This window comes from Camelus bactrianus, chromosome 16 (genome assembly GCF_048773025.1).
Source record: "Camelus bactrianus isolate YW-2024 breed Bactrian camel chromosome 16, ASM4877302v1, whole genome shotgun sequence".
Lineage (NCBI taxonomy): Eukaryota > Metazoa > Chordata > Mammalia > Artiodactyla > Camelidae > Camelus > Camelus bactrianus.
In genome coordinates this window covers 1,863,571-1,878,378 of record NC_133554.1, presented here as the reverse complement: position 1 = coordinate 1,878,378, position 14,808 = coordinate 1,863,571, and the positions used below count along the sequence as shown (strand labels likewise).

The 14,808-nt window shown below is 52.5% G+C and overlaps 1 protein-coding gene across 14 annotated transcripts in view; it reads right to left on the bottom strand.

Annotated features, from left to right (window-relative positions):
- SPECC1 (sperm antigen with calponin homology and coiled-coil domains 1) overlaps positions 1-14,808 on the bottom strand; it is a 188,651-nt gene that overhangs the window by 56,167 nt on the left and 117,676 nt on the right. For all 14 annotated transcript variants that reach the window (XR_012499346.1, XM_074342066.1, XM_074342064.1 and 11 more), the window contains 3 exons: positions 4,562-4,769; positions 679-752; positions 164-342 (listed from right to left, as the gene is read on the bottom strand). Coding sequence is in view for 13 of the 14 variants with exons in the window: in XM_074342066.1 (XP_074198167.1) it covers positions 164-342; positions 679-752; positions 4,562-4,769 (461 nt within the window). In the remaining variant the exon portion in view is untranslated. The remainder of the gene's footprint in view (positions 1-163; positions 343-678; positions 753-4,561; positions 4,770-14,808) is intronic.

The window sequence follows — 14,808 nt, the reverse complement described above, 5'->3', positions numbered from 1 at the left end:
CTGAGAGGTTAGTTATACCATAACTGTAGATAGGAGGCAGAGCGGCAGAGGGAGCCTAGGAAGAGACGAAGGCTCGGGGCGGAGCCGCTCCAGCGCCGTGTCCAGCGCCCAGGCCCGTATGTGGTCACAGGAGAGGCCCCCTCCCCCCGGGGCCAGGACCCACCTGCCGGGGCCCCGTCTGTCCCCCAGCTCCTTCTGCAGCTGGGCGTTCTTCTCCTCCTCCTCCAGCAGCCTCCGCTTCACTGCCCGCAGCTCCTGCTGCGCCTCACACTTGATGTCGTTGGCCACCACCACTGCCGTCTGCAGGTCCGCCTGGAACCTCCTCCACTCCTCCGTCTCCTCCTGCAAGAGCCAGGGCCCAGCCTGCGTCAGACGGGCACCGGGTCCCCGGGGGCACACCGCGAAGGACTGGCTCTCGTGGCCTGACCCGTGGGGAAAGGCTGGGGGTGGGGGGGACTGACCCTGCGTGTCAGTCTCCAGACCAAAACTGAAGGTCACTTGAACTTCCCTCCTGCCAGCACCATTTGTGGTTCCAGGGCCCAGGACAGCAAACAGACTCTACACAGCAGGCGGGAGAGCAATCAGGGTACTTCTCAAAGGTTTCCAAACCTAAGTTCATGGGGGCGGCCCCAGTACAAGGACGCACAGGGTCCCGTCCCTGCCGTGCCCATGTCTCACCTTTATCTGCTTCGTCAGAGCCTTCAGCTGCCTCTCCAGGTCTGACTTCTGTTCCTCCAGCTTCATTACATTGCCTGGGAACAAACAGGGCAGACAGGTGTCAGAAAAGGTAAAAGACTGGGGAGAAGCTCAGCTCACGGGCAAAAAGCAGCCCCTGGGTCGGCATCAGGCTTTGAGGTCCCCCTCGCACATCCCAGCTGGGCAGCCTGAGCATGGCAGCTGGAGGCGGGAGGGCCCTCCGAGCTAGAAAACGGGATGCTTTGGGGAACACGTGGTGTTTGGTTAGGTCAGGCCCTCAGACGACGGCTGGGTGGCCGCAGCACCACGGGAGGAACCTAGAGACCCGCTCACACTCACAGGCTGGTGCCTGGCCTCCTGACACTCACACAGGCGCCCTCAGTTCCTTCCCTGCTCCAGGGGGAGGGCTTTGCTAACACAGGATGCAGCTGGTTATTACTGTTCTGACTTCTGGACCGTTTCTTGAGTCATAGGTCTTTTTTTTTTTTTAACTGAAGCATGGTCAGTTTACAACGTTGCGTCCATTTCTGGTGCACAGCATAATGTCTCAATCATACACATACACACATATATTCCTTTTCACGTTCTTTTCCATTACGGGTTACTGCCAGATAGTGACTGTACTTCCCTGTGCTGTACAGAACAAGCTCGTTGTTTGTCAACTTTACACGTAGTAGTTAGTATCTGCAGATCTCAGACTTCCAGAGTTGTGGGTCTTAATTGGAGTTAAACCTCCAGATCACTTGGGAAGCTTTTCAAAAGCGCAGACGTTCAAACGCAGACTCTGACCCATGGAAATAGGATCTCCCGGGGCGGCAGGGTCTGACGGGTACATTTTAAACAGCTCCACCAGCGACGTGACTCCCTCTCCCTCATTAAGAACATCTTTGGGAGTTTGAGATGTGCAAATACGAACCACTATATAAACAATAGATAAACAACAAGTTTCTTCTGTACAGTACAGGGAACTATATTCAATATCTTGTAGTAGCCTATGATGAAAAAGAACATGGAAAAGAATACACGTCTGTATACGTATGACTGAAACGTTACGCTGCATGTCAGAAACCGACACACTGTAAACGGACTATACTTCAATTCAAAAAAAAGGAAGAAAAACTTGGAGGGCACTATGCTGAGTGAAATAAGTCACACAGAGAAAGGCAAATGCTGTATGACATCACTTCTCTGTGGAATCTAAAAAATACAGCAAACCAGTGAATATAACAAAAAGCAGCAGACTCACAGACGAGAGCACAAGCCAGCGGGGAGCAGCCGGGAGGGGCAGGATGGGGCGGGGGAGTAAGAGACACAAACTGTGTGGGTAAAGTGCACGAGCTCCGGGGACATCCGTGCAGCACAGGGAACACGGCCAGCATTTTATAGTAACTATAAGCGGCGGGTAGCCCTGAAAAACCGTGAAACACTCTGCTGTACACCTGAAACATATAAAATTGTCATCAACTATACTTCAGTAAAAAACTTAAAAAAAAATGAATTAGAAACTTTAAAAAAAACACGTCTTCAGCCCCCCTCTGCCGCCAGTTCTCTCCACGTTGCGTTCAGGTTGTTCTGATTTAAATCCGATCGTGTCCATAACATCTAATTGAAGTTCTTCACTGGGTCCTCACCACTCCTTCCAGAGCGGCAGCTGTCAAGGACGTGAATCAAAATTACCAGACAAGCTTCAGAAAAACCCACACGTGGTCGTGCTCTACCCACCAGTTCAGAGTCACGTGTGGGGCCAGAGAATCCGCGTGTGGGGCCGGCGCTGCAGGTGAGAAGCGCTCCTTGACTGTCCGTTCTCCGTCCGTTCCCGAGGAGCCCTGGTCTCGGGCCGGCCTTGCTCGTGCCCGCGTCTCCGAGTGAAGACATCTAATACACCTTCGCACCCTGACAGAAGCTAAACGCTTCTCAGAAGACGCGTGGTCGTGATGATCTGCAACCTGGGATACGTCCTGATGCGGCCGAGGGCGTGGCCCTGACGTGCGCCCTGTACGGTAATCATGTGCTGCTTTCCTGGTGAGTCCGTGCTGTTTTGGGGGGATCTGGGGACAACGCAACCAAATTCTCAACAACAATAGAACAGAAACAAACAAAGCCAGACTCCTCCTGTTTGACGTCGCACTTGTCTGGTCTGGCGCCAGGTGTTCTGCCGTGTTCCCAGGCATGACTGCTGGGAACAGCCTGGATGGCACTGACAGAATGCTCTGTGGTCCGGCCGCATTTCCCAGGATGGAACCGTGACGCTGACCAATTCATCGGGGTGCAGCCTCGGCTGCCAGTTCTCATGTTCGAGGCAGTTCTGTAAAGGTGCTGGGCACCTGGAATCAGCGAGCACTGAACGCTGCTCCCCGGGCAAAGGCGTGTGATGCCCCCGCCAGCCTCTGGTCCCAATGGTTTCCTCCAGCGAAAGGCTCTGTGCATTAAACAGGCTCGCTGGTCCATGTCCTTGGATGCTGGAGACCCGCTGGCTGGCAGCGCCCTTCACTGTGTCACACTCGGCGGGGATGTGAAAGATGATCCTGCTGCCTCCTCACCTGCCTCACCTGCCTCACCTGCCTCACCTGCACTCTGTAACTTCCTCTGCTGAGGGCCCCGCCCGGCTGAGGGCTCCACACCTTCCTGCGGGAGTGACCGCAATTCCTCCGGTTTTGGTTCACAACCATGTTATGTGCTACTTTTTTTTTTTTAAATCTCATGAATCCACCAATGTTGCTGCTTTCCCATCTTCTGCAGCCCAGCACTTTCCAGAGCAGCTCACGGCCAGATGGGTGAAGCTGCCCTCCCCTTTGTCTGGGAGTTTTCATGACCATAGACAGCACTGTGCCTTGGGCCTGAACAGACAAGCCTGTCACCTGACGTGCGGATTTCCTCCACGAGGCACATTGCAGCTCTCTGGCACTGGGGACACCAGGCAGCGTTTCAGGACAACACTTAGGGGCCATTTTGAACAGAGACATCACCAACATAAAAGCACAAAAATGCAAACAGTGTGCCCCTAAATCACCTGCTGACAGTCTGGGCTGAAACAGGAAGCCAGGCATCACCTGGCCCCACCTGAGCTGGGGGTGCACGTTGGGAGACTCAGATTTCCCACTGCCCTGCCCACGTGCGCCAGGGACCGCGGAAGTGCCCTGCGTACTGACGCTAGGGTCACAAGTAAGGTTCAGCAGGCAGGTGAGTTTGCCAACGTGGATTCCATGAATTACCAGAACGGACTGTACCCGTTGGGGAACTTTTCAGGCAACCGGCCCTGCTATTTTCGGAAGGCTGGTGTCACTAAAACCTCTACACACTAATTCTTTTGTTCTGAAAGGAAAACACATTAGATGCGATCATTTGATAAGGCTTATGTGGACAAAGCAGGCAATGTGTAACTAATCTCTTTTAAAAATGTCCTTCCCTGTTCAAAGCAAGCAAGCTCACAAATAAGCCGTCTGCGGGTGCCTCCTGAGAAAGAAGGGGCAACATCTGTATCATCTGATACCTCACTGTCAGTGGGACGCGTTCACGGAGCTGTTTTTTCCCGAGGCCAAGAGCACACCCTGTTCGAATCAGTCCGACCCCCCCTTGCCGCCTTTCTGTCGTCAGATCCCAAAGGCAACACCTGTCAGCGCCTGCCCCGAGGCCACACGTGGTGCTCCCACGCCGCCGGCTGTCCACCCATCAGCCGTCTTCTCTTCAGCGTCACCTGCTTTCCAGCTGAGCTTCAGGGGATCCATTATCCTGTCCTCCCTCACGGCCGTCCTCCCCCGGAGAGCATCGACACTCAACAGGGAGAACTTTCCCAGCACCTCCCGTCCCAGTCGCCCACGGCCGCGGCTCCCCCCCCACCGCCCGCCCGGGGCTTCACGCCACTTGCCTTCCAGCTCACTGATGAGCTGGTTGTTGTGCAGCTTGACAGCTCGGTGCTGCTCCACCTGGTCTTCCAGCTCGAATATGGTCTCCTTCATGCCTTTAATCTCCGCGTCGCTCTCCGACGCTTTCTCTTGCAGCTCGAGGCTGGTCCTGCTCAGCTGCTCTGCCTGATGGTCGCATATCTCCTTCAGGTAAGAGTAGTCCTTTTCCACCTAGAATAAAGGCAAGGGCCCCGGGTCACCAGGCGGGAAGGAGTCCCCCGCACGTCAGCGTCAGGGCCACCAAGGCAACAGCAAAGGAGGCTCCTGGCACGCGCGTGCCCGCCCCGGGTCTGCGTCCTGGCCTCTGAAATAGCCAGGGCTACCGCTGCGCGGAGGAACGTGATGGATGTAGGTGGCCAAGTGGGAGGATTCTGTGCCCCTTCCCAGGGCATAAAGAAAGCCGCACGTTTCCACATCGCTCCAGCACCTTCCGCGATGCTCACCAGGCCCACAGCCGCTGCGGAGCAGCGCCCCCTGCTGGTGAGCCAGAGACCTGACACCCCTGCAAGCCCCACACGTCCCGCAGTCAAGCACCTGGGGCGACGGTGTTCCTCTAGAGGAAGACCATGTTAATGAGACAGTTAAAGTGATGGCAACCCCAGCCCACGGAAGGCTTAGAACAGAGAGGTGCGCACACCAGACACAGAGTGCACAGCACACTCATGTCACCTGTACAATTTTCACCATTAACCAGGCACCAAAGCAGTGGTTCAACTTTGCCACGTCTGCTGAATCCTTTTCACTTTCACAGGATTTGTTAAAGCCTCGACCCGCCCTCCCACCGCAGAGGCCAGCACGTGCCCCTGAAGCTGGCATGTGCTTGCTCCTTGAACGGTTTTCCACTTGCACCTGGATGTGTCTGGGATCATGCGCAGTACCGTTCTGGACGTTTTAAACCTTTCACACACACGATGCTACCCTGCACTGTGCCTCTGCAGCGCCCTGTGCCCGTCTGCAGTGTGTCCCATGGGAGCACGTGCTTGTCCCGTGTCCTGTGTGTCCTGTGCTGATCACGCTGCTGTAACTTGTTCTCAGCTGTGTTTCTGCAGTGTATTCATCACGACACACAGTCCTAGGTCACTACTTCAAAGGCTGCGTAGTATTTTATGGTCCCAACATACCGATTATTTTATTATTATGAACCATGCCCTGTTTGAACAGTTCTTTATTTAATGTTACTGAATAGGTGTATATTAACCAGGTAATGTATAAGCTTGATACCTAATAGATTTTCTCCTAGATTTGAGAGGGGAAGTCTCTGTATTTAATACATTTTTTCCCCAGTTGCATTTAATGTGCAAAACCTGGCTGTAAGCTCTGCGGGGACAGAGAGCCGGTCTGCCGTCTGCACCAGTGGACCCCTGGTGCCCACACCGTGTCAGACCTGCAGGACGTACCTAGTGAACATCTGCTGAATGAATCAGCAGGCACTGGAGGGCAGGACTGCCCTGCTTTTCGATGGGGAGGTTGTGACGAAGGGTAAAGAAGGAAGGAAGGAAGGGAAGGAGGAGGAAACCAGCAGGGAGAACTGGGCGTAGCAGAGACAAGGCCAGGGTTGATCTGTGAACCCTGTGTTGTTTTTGTGAGAAAGGTGTGGCTCTGGACTGCAGTGCAAATCACACCACTGCAGCAGCGGTCAGAAGCCTGAAACCCACTGTGCAACAGCCGCGTGGCTGAGGGTGTGGGCCTGGAGCCGGGCTGCGGAGGTAAGTCCCAGTTCCTCCCAACCAGAGCCTGGGTTCTCTCCTCGCCCGGCCTCGGTCTCCTCATCTGAAGAACTGAATGACACAGTGCACATCAGGCATGCAGCACAGCGCCCGGCACACGGTAAGCACGGGACAGAAGTCATTACGTCTCTCCTGACTGCCTTATGTCTCCGAGCGTGCGGGACTAGACGGCGATGCACTGCAGGTCCAAGAAAACCAAAACACACGGAAAACACCAAGTCTTCACCCTACGACAGCTACTTCAGTAAACAGAAGACCACTTTCAAGGAGAAAGAGGAGGGGAGAGGGGCGGAGGGATAAATCAGGAGTTCGGGATGAGCAGACACACTGCTGTATAAGATGGGCAAACAATGAGGTCCTACTGCACAGCATGGGCACTGTGTTCAACTTCCTATAATAACCTATAATGAAGGAGAACATGAAAATACTTATGTATGCACCTGTATGACTGATGCTTTGCTGCACACCTGAAACGAACACTGTTAACTGACTACACTTCAGTAAAAAATAAAATTAAAGAAAAAAAGGGAGCAGGCTGACGTCCAGCAGCCTGTAAAAAGCAGCCACAAAGGCACCTGTGAGTCCCGCGTCGAGTCAGACCCTGGCTTTCTGCAGAGCGGCCGGGCTCACTGTCACTGAGTAGACGTCAATAAAAAGAAAAAGAAAAAGAAGAAAGAAAGAAAATGCCAGTCCCTAAGTAGTTCCACAGCTCTCCCGCAGGGGCTGGGCGGTCACAGGCAGGTATTTTTACATTCGTTCTACAGAGCAACTAATGGGCAGAAAGAGAAATGAAACCACTTGAAAAGAACGCTCCACTTCACGCAGCAGCTCAGACCGGCACCGTGCACTCCGAGGTTCCCGGCCAGGTTCAGGGCTCCCCCTTAAAAAGAGCAGTCACTTTCATACACCTCTCATCTTCGAACATCAGCTTTCTCTAGAAATGGGCTGTGCAGAATTGCATCACAAAATAGGTTCAAGTGAATTTCCCGGGAGCACCAGTCCGCCCTGGAGGGGGCAGTCAAGACTGGTCCCTGAGCTCGGAACACCACCAAAGGCAGACGGCAGCAGAGGCCACTGGGGTGGGACGTCCTGCAGGGCTCGGCCTGAGACACACGGGGCTGGAGTCTCGGCGAGGGTCACCACCTTTCCTCTGGCCTGTCAGACACAAAACCGAGGAAAGGTACTGTCACAGGTCTGCTCCCAGGGAAATAGGTTCTGAGACGGCTCGGCACAAAGAACTCACCATGAGTGCTCTGGGGACCCACCCCTGCGGGGCCTGGGGAAGCCAGACCCGGTGGAAGAGGAGGGGGAGCCGCGGGGCAGTCACAGCAAAGGCTCAGCTGATCCCGAGGGGCCCTGCACTGGGGCACCCTGCAGAGTCGCCCCAAACTGAAGCAGGGCCTTGGCCTTTCTCCCCCCTCTCCCCCGTGGGTCGGCCAATGGGTGCAGCTACCCTGGAGAAGGAGGCAGCTCTCCCCACAGACAGCAAGCCCTGGGCAGAGACCCCAGGGGGCAGTCAGCGGCCATCACCACCCACGGCCGGGGAAGGGCAGTCCTGGGGGCCTGGCCGGGCACCCTGCCCACTGCAGACACTGCAGAGCATCCCTGGCTGGCCACCACCCCTCCGGGCCCACCCGGATGCCCGGCTGAGTCCCTCCGGCCCCAGTGCAGGTGGCTGCCTGTGCCCTCCAACCACTGCAAACCGCCTCGTCACTCCTCGGTCAGGCCAAGAACTTGCTGTTCTCTTCGGCAACATTCCTGCCGTCCCCGCCCCCACCAGCACACCTGGCTCACTGAGAACCTTCCCCCCACCCCCCGAGATTCAGGTTATAAATGAAACAACAGGACATGTCTCGGTGACTCAGGTTTTCGCTGTGAGTTCCTCTTTTTTGTCTGCGATCAAGCGAACATCACCTAGTTCATCGAGACGCCACAGGCTGCTTCCTTCAGACCAGCAGGCTCTGGCTGTGCGCCTGCCGAGCGGCGGGGCCCCCGGGTCTGCTGCGGGCGGTCTCTGCTCCATCTTCACGTAACCAGGAGGCAGTGAAGGTCAGTGGTTGAGAACAGGGGTTCTGGGGGGTGGAGCTCAGGGGTGGAGCCCGCGCTTAGCATGAGGGGTCCTGGGTTCAGTCCCCATCCCTCCATTAAAGAATAAACCTAATTATCCACCCCACCCCCCAAAAAGCGTAAGAGTTCTGGAGTCAGACCCAGAACTTCGAATCCTGGTCTTCACCAGTTAATGAGTCAAGCCTAGGGATGCAATCCTTCTCTGCCTCAGGGGCCTCCACCGAAAAACACTGGATGACAGAGGCACCTACAGCCTGAGCGCTAGGTGATGACGGGAGTTAAGCGCTGTAAGGCCGAGGGCACCGGCGAGGGACAGCACCGGACAGCAGCCGGTGGCGCTGGTAACGCCCGCCGCCCCGACCTTTACCACTGACACGCCCTGTAACACTGACATGCCTTTAGCCCCTCTCTCCCCTAATCCTGCTGCAGGTTCCTCTGACAGCGCTCCTCCATTCATTTATCCACTGGGCTCACCCAGCAAGCATCCGCGGGAGACATACCAGCCGCAGAGCTAAGAGTGCACCTAGCGTGACAGTGGGTGCGCGGGCTGAGTAACTTCGCCGTGAGGAAGGTGTTGCTTTCTGTTTGCTTTTACATCTAACACATCTAGCCTGGTTATTCCCAAAGCCCTCTGCTTCCAGGGGAAACAGGCTCCGTCTGCACGCGTGCCTTACACACTTCTCCCCGCGAGAAGCCCCAGGACCCGGACCGAAAGGGCGGCTGAGCTCCTGTCAGCAAAGGCACCGGGGTGATGGGAGAATCGCCTGAACTGAAACGCACTGAAATTTCCACGTTTGCAGCTGAAACAGCCCAGTCTTCACCAGTTACCCCAACAGCATCCAGTCGGTGATTCCTGCAGGGGAAGTGATCCGCCAAACAGATACAGCCATGCGCAGCACCTCGGGGGCACCGGGGGTGGACCACGGGGCCGAGCTCACGCTGGATGCCCAGGTCCTCCAGACCCCTGGAGCCCGGGGCCTCTCTGAAGAAGTGACACCGTGGTTGAGACCTAAAGCCCAAGACAGGACCTTGGGGATGGGGAGGAAGGGGGCGGAGACAGCCCCCCAGAGACACCCACAGCAAGAACTGGGCCTGGGGGGTGGGAGGAGGGTGGAGGGGCCGAGGCTGGCGGTGGAAGCAGACGGGGTGGAGAAGTGACTACCTGGGGTCCTGCTGGCTGTGGCCAATGCTCTCAGCTACCCAGATGTCATTCCCCCTTCTTCTCTTACCAAGAATCCCCACTCTGTTCAGGAATCAGGCTGTGATCCTGCGATTTCAGGGAAGAGGACCTGAGGGAGGGTCTGTGACCTGAGGGAGGGTCTGACCAGAGGTAAAGGGAGGGCTGCTGAGGGCTCCCGGGGAAAGTGCTCTCCCCCCAGGATAGGGGTGTCGGGGACCTGCCAAGCCCCTGCCTGTGAGGACCGTGGGGACCTGCTGCTGAAGACACCATGCTGGCCTGCACCCTGGAGGGAAGAGGGTCACGGAGCTGCCAGCCGGGAGCCGTGATGTTACGCCGGCCCGGACCACGGCCACTGACCACCACCTCCAGGCTCCCGGTTACAGGGGCCGAGGGAACACCTGCCAGCTGGGGCACTGATGCCCGGGGTTTCTGCCTCTCACAGTCCAAAGCATCACTGGGGTTCCTCATGGGCCACCGGCTTCTTAAGCCCCGTTCCAAGCTCTCTCCAGGCCTTGGAGGCTCCTATTCTCAGGCACAGCTACACGACCACCTCCTTGCCACACCTTCCTCTCAAATTCTGCTTTTGCCATTTGCGGCCAGTCTTTACGCTAATCAGTTCGGCCTGGTGACCAACGCAGGACACACAATGAGCATGTCACCTCTCGTTTTCCCCGACCACTCACAGCATGTGTTTCTTTATAACCCCCTTATTCCACTGGAAGAGACACCTGAGTTTTTGTAGAAAGAACTGAATTTCTAAGGACATCACCCAGAACCTTCCAACCTTGGGGGAGGGGTAAAAAAAAATCAAGTGTTTTCTTTTACAACTTCTAGGTTCCAAGCCTTATAAAAATTCTCTAACTTGAAATCAAGATCCCAAATGACTAGAAACTTGAAAGTCAAAAAAAAAAAAAAAAAAAAAGGAAACCTGGGTTGCACGATAGTCTAGAAAAACAATGATCGTGTCCGAGTCCCCGCTGCGGGCGGGCTAGGCCGGCACGTGCACTCGCAGGAGGCCGAGACTCCAGGATCCTGGGGAAATCAGATCCTCAGAGTTGCGCAAAGCTAAGTCATGTAATCACACGTTAAGCTGCCAGGGAAGTTATAAGGTGGGTGTCAGAGAGGTTGAACTCAGAGAATGGAGATATCCGCAAACAGCCGGAGACAGATGAGAGGATGAGGGGCCTCCGAGACCTTCGCCCCGCCAACGGGCACGCCCCGCCAACGGGCACGCCCCGCCAACTCCCCACTCGCCGGATGAGGAACCACTGCCCCGCACCGGGGGGCGGAGGGGGAGAAAAAGACATTTGAAGGCTTTTCAGAGGCTCTTCTAATAGTATCTGAGTCACTTAAGTAACTTACCCGAGCTGGAAACTTCTGTAGATTCACTAATCTGTCAAATCACAGGACGCTTTGGCACTGCCTTTGCTCTTGGTCAACAGGTTATTTTGTTCTTTTCTGCTAATACTCCCGTTCTGCTAGGGGATCGGGTGCACGGACGCAGAGCTCAAGGGCCAGAGCTGCTCAGCGCCGAGCGGTCTGCCCGGCGGCCAAGCGGACAGCCACCCTGCTCGGGCTGAAGGGTGCTGCGTCTCAAAGCTCCGTGCAAAGTGTCCAGTGACGCCCCGGGAACTGGATAATTAGAACAGAGCCAGGAAGGCAAAGCTGCCTTAACACGGGACCGCCTCAGAGAGTCTGTTATCCTCATTCACAGCATAGGTGACTGGATACAGAAAACATGGTACATGTGTGCTATGGAACACTGCTCAGCCATAAAAAAGGATGAAATAATGCCACTTGCAGCAATATGGACGGACCTGGAGATCATCACACTAAGTCAGGCAGAGAAAGACAAATATCATACAACATCACTTGTATGCGGAATCTAAAAAAGGCACAAACGAACTTATTTACAAAACAGAAACAGACTCACAGACGTAGAAAACAAACTTACGGTTACCAAAGGGGAAGGGGGTAGGGAGGGATAAGCTCGGTGTCTGGGATCAGCAGATACATACACTACCATGTATATAACAGACAGATAAGAAAGTCCTACTGTACAGCACAGGGAACTATATTCAATAGCTCATAATAACGTACAATGAAAAAGAATGTATGTGTGTATAACTGAGTCTCTATCCTGTAACCAGAAACTAACACAACACTGTAAACCAGCTAAACTTCAATTCAGAAGACAAGAAAAGGGGCCAATTCACGTTGCTCACATATTAAAGGAGAAAAGCCAGCACGATTACAGGAAACCTATGAGAGCTTCGGAGCTGCCCAAGCCCTACAGCAGAGACCTTACAGGTGTCTGAGGTCTCTAGCAGATGGAGGAGAGAAGGTATAGCTCAGTGATAGAGTGTGTGCTCAGCATGCACGACGTCCTGGGTTCAACCCCCAGTACTTCCATCAAAAAATAAATCAATAAAAATAATAAAATTAAGGGAAGAGATCTGTAAGACTTTAGCAGATGGAGGAAACAATCGATATCCATCCTTTAAAAAAAAAATAAGCAAAGACAAAACACTTACAGCCAAAGACTTGAATAACTCACTAAAAGGTATACAGCAAGTGCCTACCAGACATCCTTCGTGATGAAAAGCTGAAAGCACACCCTTTAAGTCAGGCACAAGTCCGGGATTCCTCCACCGCCACGCTTCTGTTGTTCACCGGGGAGGGGCCCGAGGCCCCCAAGTTAACCGCCAGCCGAGTCGGGAGGACCCAGCCTTTCCACCTTCCAGCCCCATACTTTATATCCTCACTACAGTTCTGGGCAAAAAGTGCTCCGGTGGCCTTTGGGCAGGAGTCCCTGCATCTCACTATCTGAGTTCATGGCTGCTGGTGACGGAGCCGATATTCTGCTGTGGGGCTGCAGTAAGCTAGTAGTCGCCCAGGAGGTCTGGTTTTACTTCTTTTCCGTAACAGAAAAGGGCGTGAAGATGAGTACAAGTCACAACTTTACTGCAGTTACAGATTAACGTCCCCATGCACAGAAGCCAGCACAAAATCACAGACCGAGGGTCTTGATTCGTACAAAAGAAACTGTGACACCATGTCTCCCACCTCTCAGCTCTGACTCTCACATCAAAATGCCAGCTAGGGCCTTTTCCTCCTCCTGCCAAGTACTTGCTAATTCTTCTCGGCAAGCAGTGCATAAAGACACGGAATAGGTGAATATATACTACATATATATACACTATAGCCCACAGCTTGATTTAAAACACGTATGCTGCACCTTGTACGCTACAGAGGATGCAAATGCTTTTTCTTTTTCTCCAAATTAGACTTCGTTTATCCCAGAAAAGTCTAGATTTTATAATCTTCATTTAGCCAAAGCTATCATAAAGGATAAATTCATACCTTTAAATACTTTCACTATCAACCAAAAAAGGATAAACTTAAATGAACAAAGAATTGTACGCAAGAAACTAGGAAGAAACCAGAGAAAAATACAAAAAGTTGGATGAAAGAATTAATAAAGATAAAAGTAGAAACAAATTAATCAAATAGATTAACAGGGAGGGGGAGGGTGTAGCTCAAGTCCTAGAGCACATGCTTAGCATGCACAAAGTCCTGGGTTCAACCCCCAGTACCTCCATTAAAAAAAAATAGTAGTAAGTAAATAAAAATTAACCTAATTACCTTCCCCACCAAAGAAAACTAAAAAAAAACAAATCAAACAAAAAAAACACAGTGTTTAAAAAAAAAAAAGATTAACAGCAGAATTGACAAACTAATCCAACTGGGGCTTTGCGTCCATGGAATGTGGAGTGACCGACTCTATTCTGAATTCGAAGATTACATGTCGTAATTATGCTGATACCAGTTTGTATGCGTGCCAACCAGTGCATAAACTAGGAAAACGTCTGAAAAGACAAACAGCAAAACGCTGGGAGGGTTTTTTCCCAAGGAATGAGATTTAACATATTTATTTTCTTCTTTTTACTTCACCGTATTTTCCAAACCTTCTCTAATGATTACATAACTATATCAGAAAAAACAAGCTATTGTTTTAAGACACCAAATTATTTCTCACTGACACATGTACTTAATGTATCGCCAACAGAAATATCAACGAGACAGATGAGGGATTGAGGGGGGACCTTAAGAAGGTTGCCTGAAAGATTAAACATTTTACAACTAACGGCAGGGGGACGTATCCCACAGACATGCAATCTTAATGTAGAGCCACCAATGAACCACCTACAGCTCACGTGGGCACCTGGCTAGTGCTGCTGATGGAACTGCTTCCACACTGTGAATAAAATGCTGTGAGCTCAGAACACAGACAACGATAAAAACTCAACACTGCCCACCACTCAGAGCAGGCGGCCCAGAGCCACAATCAGGTTGTAACTGACTCTTCTTAAGGTGGATGAAACATGAGGAGAAATCCCCCGGGGGTTCCTGGCATAATTTGTTTTTTAAAACAGTGATAATGCCTGAAATAAGGTGGGAAGATGTCTTTAACCTCACTCACCAAGGGACCCCTGAGTCACAGACCCAGAGCCTAGAGGAGATGGGAGGTTGGAAGCCACCTGTCCACACCTCCCCAGCACTGCTGTGTGACTATCACACAGTTACCTGCCATCTTCACCAAGGAACAAAGCTCCAGACTGATGAAAGGATTATTTTTCAAAATGAAAGTAAGCAGTCATGTATTTGACCTGGGGTTGGAGAAGAGCTTTCCAAGAGAAAAACAGAAGGGAAAAAGAAGGAAAAGACCAGACTTGAAAGACCCAGCAACCTGACACCATGTGTTGGCAAGGGGTAGGGGGCGTGCGAACTGATCTGCTGGTGGGAGCACGCCGCGGTGACACTTGTGGACGCCAACCTGGCCAAGCGTATTCAGAACCATCTTTAAAATGGCCATGCTCTGACATCTAGTAAGTCAACGTCTAGGAATTTTTCCTAAAGAAATCATCAGAGAGGGATTATTTTAAAAAGGATTCACACTATGGAAAGACTGGAAAAGAATATAAACGTTCAACAACAGGTGACCAGTGAAGTTCTATTCACACAACAGAGCACCATCTGGCCTTCAAAATCACGTGTGGAAGAACAGTTCATGATCAGGATGTGCTCTGAAAAAAACATCAAACTTTTGAAAAGTTAATAATATGTACGACTCAAAAAATTGTTTTTAAGGGGGAGGGTATAGCTCAGTGGTAAAGCATAGGCTTAGCACGTACGGGGTCCTGGGTTCAATCCCCAGTATCAGCATTAAAAACTA